Genomic DNA, 9,390 nt, shown 5'->3' with positions numbered 1-9,390 from the left:
AACTGCTGCAATTTGATCAAGAGTATTAATATTCTTAGTTCGATCACCCAATATAACTTACGTTCGAGATCAACTACAAGTAATGCTAAGATTTATGACGATCTACTTTGGTGTGGCGCTGAAAAATCCAGTCTAGCACTGAAATGATACGTTCGGTGGTAAATTCAGGACGCAATATTTTGAGTGTGCGTTGTGTAAAAGATCATATATCAGTACTTTACCAATTAGCTTTCGCTCATCAGTCTTACTTTTCAGACACATTATTGGGTTACTAGGTAACTATTCATTGGAGGAAATTATTGTTTTTAGGCCTGCTGAATCTCGCTTTCTCCATTTTTTGTCTTTCAAATCAATAAACATTTTTAACACTTTAGCCTTTAAATTAATAACTTCAGTCTGAAATTCCTCTGTTTAAAATGAAAAGTAAAAAATTACATATTAATAATTTAATTCGAACTAAAACCAAAACATTTTGGTGATTATTTACACTATCACCCACTCTCTATCTTTTAATTTACCTAAAACTCATATTTTTACACTTCCTATTATAGGAATATGTTTATCTTAATCAATCTAAAACCCATATATTTACACCTCCTATTATAGGAATATGTTTTTACCTCTTTTCGTTACATTTTCTATAGCTAGCATTAATTGGTTTGGATGTTTTACATCAGTCGTGGTTTCATTTGCACAATCCCTATTTTCCGTATTTCTCAATTTATTTACCCTTCTCTTTTCCACCTTATCATCATAGGAAGTAATGAGTTGTTTTATACTATCTTTCTTCATTGATATATATACACACAAAGTCTACATCTTATCTTATTAGAAGTTACGTGACCTAATATCGTTCCTCGTAGAAAATTGGAGTCGGATGCATGAAAACAATATTTTTGTAAAGTTCGTGCGCACCTAAGTTTGTAGGAGCACGTACTTGATCCTTGATGATCAAACATCCACTCGCTCATGAAAACACACAGCTGGGTTCAACCAAAAGATGAATGATATAAGAGCAAGCACGATCACGGGAGAACACATTACACGAATATAGCTGCCGTTTTTTGCTTTAATGACCTGATTCCTTTTCCTCTTGTACCATCCAGAATTGCTATAACGTGATAAGAGGGCAGTTGGCCCGATCCATTCAAGCTTGGGTGTTGGTGAGCGATGGAGGTGGCTCAATCTTTACAAAAAAAATTAAATTGAGAAATCGGACAAGTCTGCATCCTAACTTATCCGGCCTCTTGGAGCTTGATTAATTAGCCTGTTAACATGATTTGATGTAAGAAATCCTGAAAATTTTGTATTTGCCATGATGATTGTCTGGCTACATTAGGTCTACGAGCCTGGTCCCGTTTGCTCCCATGAATATTATTGTTGGCCAATTTCATTAATTTAATCAGGTAACAGGATCACCAAAAGAGTATTCAATGCTTGAGGACATATGTTGATTTGGTGGACAACGTGGCTCATGGTCCCCTGGAAGAGATGGCTAACTCAAGGACTAATGTCTACTTGCCTAACCATTATAACACCATGCTAAAGTGTGGATACATTTGGTTGGCGACAGGGGCGTAGCCAGGGTAGTCTTGCCCTGGGCAGCTGCCCAGGGCAAGAAACTGCCCCACTTCACCTCCCCCTCCCGCCTCCCCTCGCTTCCCTTCTTCTCCGGCCACTTCACCTCCCTCTCCCGCAGATCCAACCTCCTCTCCCTCCTCTTCCAGGACCTCCATCTCAACAATCCCCAACCCTCCTCCCTCTCCTGCGCCTCCCTCCTCTCCCTCACCGAGCTCCTCTCCCTCCTCCGTCGCTTCAAGTCCCTCACCGCCGACCACCTTTAGTTTTCGTCCAGTGCAAAAAATATTTCTGGCTACGCCGCCACTGGTTGGCGATGGCCTCGATCACCAGAGATCTATCAAGACAAGATTTCAGATAGTTCATGAATGACCACACTTAAAATTGATCTTAATCTCAATGATATCACCATAAAGTAAGGGTATATTGGACTTTATAACAAGCCACACGATACCTTAAAAATGGGAATCCTTATCTTGTCGCCATTGTTGACTCCTGATAAAAAGTCTCTTCTATGGAAATGATTGCAATCAGGGGCGTAGCGAGAGCTTGCTTGCCCTTGACAGCTGCACAGGACAAGAAACTCCGCCTCTCCCACGACCTATCCCTCCTCCCCTCGCTTCCCCTCCTCTCCCCCCACTTCACCTCCCTCTCCCGCAGATCCAACCTCCTCTCCCTCCTCTTCCAGGACCTCCATCTCAACAATCTCCAGCCCTCCTCCCTCTCCCGCTTCTCACTCCTCTCTCTCTCTCACGACATACTCGTAGGCCATCTTTATTTTTCGGTCATGACAAAAAATAATCTTGGCTATGCCACTGATTGCAATGAGAGAGCTATTATGTGTAAGTTATCATATGTATTGTCAAAAAGATATCTTTAATTGTCCGAAGTTTAGAAAAGATGTGCCACATGCGCGAGAGTTGCGCGAGAAATGGTGAGTCCCGGCCGTGAGGGTGAATGCAAATCTTTAATAACAATAATGTTATCATGTTTGATATCAACATATTTAATAGGCTACAAAAACAATTTTTTCTAATGGTTTCATTATAATCCTCCGGGGTCATGAGCTCAAGTTTGATTAGCATTATAGCCACTAATTTCTGTCGACCGTGAGCCGTACCGCCTACGGGATCCTCGACGCAGCCCGCGAAAAAAAGAAGGCTCTCAGACAAAATTCATTATATCCACGTGTCACCCAGTGGAGTAGGTTGTACCAAATGATTGGTGTTGGCAACCAACAGAGCCTTGAAATGACCCAAAGAAGACAGGAACAAATCAAGTCTTGATGGGAGGGGACCTTTTTTAATGTAGAGTCTACTGGAAAAGAGGAGTCACTGACTTCCATGGTTGGGACGAACCAAAAAGACTAAAAAGTCCTGTTTGGACCCAAATAATATAATCATCCAACGTACATTCATCGGACGGTCAGGATTCGTTTGCTTTATATCTCACGCTCGTGTCAGTTAAATTAAGAGAACAGAGCACCAGTAAAAAGTAACGGTAATCATGCGAGATTCCTTTCCTCGGGGTCAGAGAAGGTGGGCAGGAATAGGGGCAGTTTAGGAATGCAAAGGGTGCTAGGGTTTAGGGAAAGGTTCAAGCTAATGTTATAGAGCATTATTGACGCTTCGAATGTGGTTATTTTTTAAAGGAGTTTCCTGATTTATCTCTCTCATGACACCACTTAATATGTTATAAGTCGTGAGGTGCATTTTTTTAGTTCATAAAAGGGTGACTCATGTAAAGCAGAGTATCTCTTAAAAAATTAAAAGAGCACGTTAAAATTTTGCGACCAAATGGCTCATGGGCAATTTTTACCGGTGATCGAGATAGATCTTATTGTTAAAGCAAATATTAAAATTAAGGGAAAATTGTTTCCAGCCCCCAAAACAACCCAAAACATGCTCTGCCCCCCCAAGACCTTTTCAATTTCAACGTTCCTTTACGCTCCCAAAACCGGCCCCGAATTTCTCTCACCCCCAAACCAATCCCAGGCGTAAACGCCGTTTAAACCCGCCTCGATAATGTGCGCAAAATACCCTTACGTTTTAAAAAAATTCCCGTTATGAGTTAGCTCCTGCTCCGTACCCTGTCATCTCTCTCCTCTCGCAAGAAACGCGACTCCAGAAACCTCATTCAAACCCCTAGCCCTAAATCAAACCGACCTACTCAAACCGAAATCAAAGCAAAGGGTCAAATGGCCGCGATTCAACCCCAAAGCCAACCTCAATGCCGACACCAGCAGCGAAAGCGATTACCCCCGCGGTTCGAAATCTCAGAAAGAGCCCATACACTGCAGTGCGGGCTGAGCGAAAGCGATTACGCCCAGCGGTTCGAAATCTCAGAAAGAGCCCATACAACTGCAGTGCGGGCTGAATCTGAAGCTCGGGCTGCGATTGGTGATGTTCTAGAGGACATCGCAACCAGCCATTCTCATCCCAGAAGCCCGCCTCAAAATTTAAGTGTAGGCCCACGCGAAGGTCTAGAGGGCAGCACCGGCACCACCGGCGCGTCCAACGATGCCACTAGAGCGCTCCTTGGTCTACAGAGAGGAGAAGAAGAGAAGCACGTGGCAGCACCCAAAAGGTAATTTTTACCGCAAGTTTTATGTTGTTAAGGTTACGGTTTGATTGATAATGCTCTTATCACGGTCACCGGCGTATATTCTCTGCTACTGCATTCAATGTTCCTCCTAGTTCCCAAGGAGGAGAGTTAATATAACCTGAACACCTACCTATCCCCACATTCCACGCGGCAACTTCACCATCCCTTCGCCTGTTCAGCTACAGGATAGCGCAGACATCCTTTCGACGCAATCTTTCCTCGATCTCCCCTACCATTTATTCTCTGTTGACCCTCTATAAAAAAAGCTACCCTCTCCCCAAAACCTTCAAGTTCTCCTTTCGCCATGAAAACCCGAAGATCAACGCTAGTCCTCACGCCGATGAAGGTCATGGCGACGAGGTTTGCGCACAATGATGAAGATCTTGGGTATCCCTCACGCTGATGAAGACGTTATCCCCTGGAACGGGTTTGATCTTAGTTCCATTAGCTGTGGGTGAATGCATGTGGCTCTTTTCAACGAGCTTGTACAATAAAAAGATAGTTAAGATTGATAGGTGCGTGGAATACCATCAATTCAGCTGCATCAATGTGTGAATCACCTAGGAAGGCATGCGAATGCTGGTGGAGATAGTCCTCTGGCTTACGTTAACACTGTATAGCTATACAGTGTAAACGTAAGCCAGAGGACTATCTACAACAGCATCGCATGCCTTCCTAGGTGCATCACACATTGATCCATCTGAATTGATCATATTCCACGCACCTATGAATCTTAACTATCTTTTTATTGTACAAGCTCATTGAAGGGAGCCAGTTATATTCACCCACGGTTATGGGACATATAGTAGAGACAATGGTAATACATGCTGTAGTCATCGTGTATTCAAGCTTATTTGTTGAGTTTACGGGGTTGTTGATAGGCTTATTTGTTTGTTATAAGGTTGTAGCAAGTTCATTGTAAAAGAAATTATTTTTGGATACATGTTGTTTTGTTAAGTTTAACGATTTATCAAGAAATATTATGGACTCACTGTTAAGGTTATTGACTGGTTGTTAAGTTTACGTGTTTATGGATTGGTTGCTAAGGTTGACTCTTTGTTGTCAGGCTTGTTGATTTATTGTTAAAGTTAGCGCTCTGTTGTCAATTTTTATGTATTGGTTACTAAGGTTAGCTATCTGTTGTTGAACTTGTGGAATCGTAGCTATCTGTAGCTCCTTGTTGTAACGTTTAGCTCTACTGTATAGCTTATTGGTTGAGAAGATCAGGGGGTGAATTGATAAGCTTATGGTTTTGTTGTTTAGATCGTGGATTGGTTGTCAAGCTTATGGATTCCTTAACAATAGGGTTAGCTATCTGTTGTTAAGGTAAGCTGTTAATTGTCAAGCTTATGAATTGGTTGTTAATGTTAGCTATCTGTTGTCAAAACTATGGAATGGTTGCTAACGTTAGCTCCCTGTTGTTAAGGTTAGCTATCTGTTGTATTGGTTGTTAAGGTTAGCTATCCTGTAGCTGACAGGCGAAGGGATGGTGGTGTTGCCGCGTGGAATGTGGGGATAGGTAGGTGTTCAGGTTATATTAACTCACCTCCTTGGGAACTAGGAGGAACATTGAATGCAGTAGCAGAGAATATACGCCGGTGACCGTGACAACCAAACGCTGCTGAATAACAGCAAGGGACCTCTCCACAAGAGGGCGCTAACAATTAATCAATAAACATAACAATTAATCAAAAACTTAACAACCAAAAAAACATAACAATTAATCAAAAACTTGAACATTAAAGTGATAAATTTGACAACCAAAAAAATAACCTTAACAACCAAATCAAAACTTCAACATTAAAGTGATAAACTTGACAACCAAGTAATAACCTTAACTACCAAGTCAAAACGTCAACATTAAAGTGATAAACTTGACAACCAAGTTTATCACCTTAACAACCAAGCTATGACCTTCTCACTTGTAGTGATATACAGGACAACAAATCCATATACATGACAATAAAACGCTAAACTATATAGGCTCGTTACAGCTTGCACGATTGTGACCCTCCATGTTGCATCGAGAGCACTTAACCGGTCGGGTGTTCAGCGACCTGTTGTTTATTCGTCTAGTGCATGGTCTGCCACGTCTTTTTTTGGTGAGAGGAGGCTTCAACACTCGCTCTTCTGGCGGTACAAAGCGCTTCTCGTAATCTGGGATGGGATAGATGATCGGTGCATAGCTTGCTCTGAACGCAACAACAGTCATGTACCAATCGCAATATTGATAAATTTCTCGTCCCATCCATGTAATTGCAGCGCACGCATGTTTGCAGGGAATGCGGGTGATGTCCCAGGACCTGCAAGAACAAGTCCGATTCTTCAAATCTACGCGGCAAGTTTTATTGGACTCGACCTCCACAATATCTTCCGTCGAATGTTTAATCGCCAAGCAGCTACCATGCTGAATGTTATCACTCAGCACCAACTCCGCTTCCGGGCATAGGTATCCAGACCATTTCTGACCCAATAGCCTCCTTTCATGCATGCGCTCCATTATTTGCTTCCGTATGGTCTCAACCAAAGGTAAGATTCGCAACAATCGTGCCTTTCTTATCCAGCTGTTGAAGGACTCAGCAACGTTTGAAGTAACATGGCCATACCTTAACAACAAAGCACTAACAATAACAATAATTCCTTAAACTAAACATTAAAGGCCTAACCTTAACAACAAATATCCTAAACTTAACAGCAAAACCCTAGCAGAATAACTCTAACCATAACAATAAAAATCTAACCTTAACAGAAAACTGTAGGATAACTCTAACCTTAACAACTATAACAGTGCTGTAACAAAATAACGTCGGGACCAAGCTATCTTACCTTATACCAGGAAAATGCGCGTTTGCCCATCTCTCCGGGGAGTATTCCATTACAGTGACATAAGCCCTGTGATCGATCGCTGCCAATTCTTTCATGTCATTATCCCATTCAGATATTGTGAACTTATAAGCCGCAGATTGTAACAGCTCGCCCAACGTAGTCGCGATATTTGCCTTGTGCCCAAAATCCTTCATCTTTTTTTTGAAATTCTCGACTAGATGCAGAACACACCTTGAATGGAATGCATCTGGAAAGAATTCCTCGACTGCTGCCCTGATACCCTTGTCGGCGTCTGAAATCATTACCAGTCGATGTGGAGGTTGGTAAGGATTTTCCCTATCATACAGTAACGTCCATAATCCTTGTAAGAACCATTTCCAGTTAACCTCATTCTCTTGGTCGCATACGCAATAAGCTAGGGGAAATATTCCCTGGTTGCCGTCATACCCAGTAGCGCTAAGTAGTATGCCTCTGTAACGATCTTTAATAAATGTTCCATCCAAAAACAATAGAGGCCTACACCCAGCAATGAACCCTTCAATACAGGCATTATAACTAATGAACAGTCGCCTGAACCTCCCGTCATCAGCATCAATAACAACACGACTCCCTGGATTAGTTGCATGCACCATGGATTCATACCTGCATGAATATAACAACAAAGCAGTACATTTAGCGAAGGATTCATAACCATAACAAATGATCTTCAAACTTCACGACCAACACGTATACTTAACGACGAACCAATAACTTTAACAACTAATACGTATAGTTAGCAACCAACACGTACACTTAACGTCGAACCGCCAACTTTAACAACTACTACGTATAGTTAGCAACCAAAAGGTAAGAGTGATTTCAGAAGAATAAAAAAGATAAGGACCATCTCAGTGAATCGTAAGCCTCATCATCGTCACCGAACAGGTCCTGTTGAGCTGTCTCCTTGCTCCACCACGCTTTACTGTAGTTAATCTTGATGCCAAAATTAGAGAGCATGTCGTTCTTGATATCGACCGCACGAAGATCTGGCCTAACCTTCAAAACAGCTTGTATTTGGCTAGCAATGAACTTCCTTGATGCCCTTGAGTTGCCAGCATTTGCTCCATGTTGACCGCAGGTGTGGGTAGACTCGAAATTCTTTATGGACATGATAGACGAATTTCTGAGCGGGGAAGCAAACAACATCCAAGGGCAACCATGTGTGTGTTTGAATCGGCAATAGACTCTTATGCGTCTTTGTTCATTGTGGTAAAAATCATACTCGAACCGTTTAGCAATTGAATAGTATTGAAGTGCTAATCTAACTTCAGCAGCACTATCAAATTTCTGACCAACTTCACGTATGGAGGTGTGCCACTCAGTTGGGATCTTTGTTTGGTGATTAAGCATGTCTTCCAGCAGCATGATCGAGTCGCCGGTGGGGTTGTCATTAGGAATACGCTCATCATTACAGGTTTGGGTGAACGGGGTATCTGCGCACCGCGAATTTTCTGTCGGTATTGTCCTGAAGTATAAATCAAAATACATAGCCTTAGCAACGAACTGATAACCTTAACAACGAACTCATAAACGTAACAACCTACACATATCCTTAACAACTAACCCTTATACTTAAGGGCAGACTCGTGACCTTAACAACAAACGCATATACTTAACATCAAACACCATAACTTAGCAACCAACTAGTATACGTAACAGCCAACAAATAACTTTAACAACCAGTGCTTAACATAACCTTGACAGCCAACACATTACCAAAGCAACCAATGCATGAGGTTAACAACTAATGGCAAAACCTATCAGTGAACTCAAAAGGAAATCTGGAGTGTAATTCCTACGCAGTTTCCGGCGTAGTCTGCGTGTTCTGCGAAGTTGAGGATTCCGCAGCGGAGGTGGCATACAAATTCGCGTCTGTAAATCCATTACGCCGACAATACTCGAACATCAAATTTAAGTCGTCGTCATTGTCAATTGAAATGCTGAATTTCTTTTCCCTTTCGCATATGAACTTCTGTGAAAGAGATTGCATTGGTATTTTAAGCCTTTCCGCCACTCGATATTTCAAGCTGATTATTTCTGTATTCTCTTTGATAACGACGAATACACCGTCACCACCTTTGTTGCTTTTTGCCTTCGTTACTACGCATAGAAGAGATCCATCCGCCATTTTATTACAGGGAGTGGTTGAAGAATCGAAGAGGCTTTTATTGAGGATAATTAAGTGGAAGGAACAACTTAGCTTGAAGGGGGATATAGCTGGTGATAATATCTGATGATAATTTTGGAGGGAAATGGGAATTTTCCCCCCCAAAAAAGTCATTCATATCACCATTTAATGCCTACAGTCGAAACGATGGGTTTCCGTCGTGAGAGGGCGACGAA

The 9,390-nt window shown here is 42.0% G+C and overlaps 1 protein-coding gene across 1 annotated transcript; it reads right to left on the bottom strand.

Moving 5' to 3' along the window:
• On the bottom strand, positions 1,530–9,175 carry LOC109834796. Its single transcript, XM_020402811.1, has 6 exons — positions 8,910–9,175; positions 7,892–8,512; positions 7,009–7,650; positions 6,323–6,788; positions 5,729–5,839; positions 1,530–1,838 (listed from the first exon to the last, which is right to left on the bottom strand). The coding sequence occupies exons 1-6, from the start codon at positions 9,173–9,175 to the stop codon at positions 1,530–1,532; spliced, it is 2,415 nt and encodes an 804-aa protein (XP_020258400.1).

This window comes from Asparagus officinalis, chromosome 3, assembly GCF_001876935.1.
Source record: "Asparagus officinalis chromosome 3, Aspof.V1, whole genome shotgun sequence".
NCBI lineage: Eukaryota > Viridiplantae > Streptophyta > Magnoliopsida > Asparagales > Asparagaceae > Asparagus > Asparagus officinalis.
The sequence above is the reverse complement of the archived record's forward strand: the minus strand, read 5'-3'. Positions and strand labels throughout refer to the sequence as shown.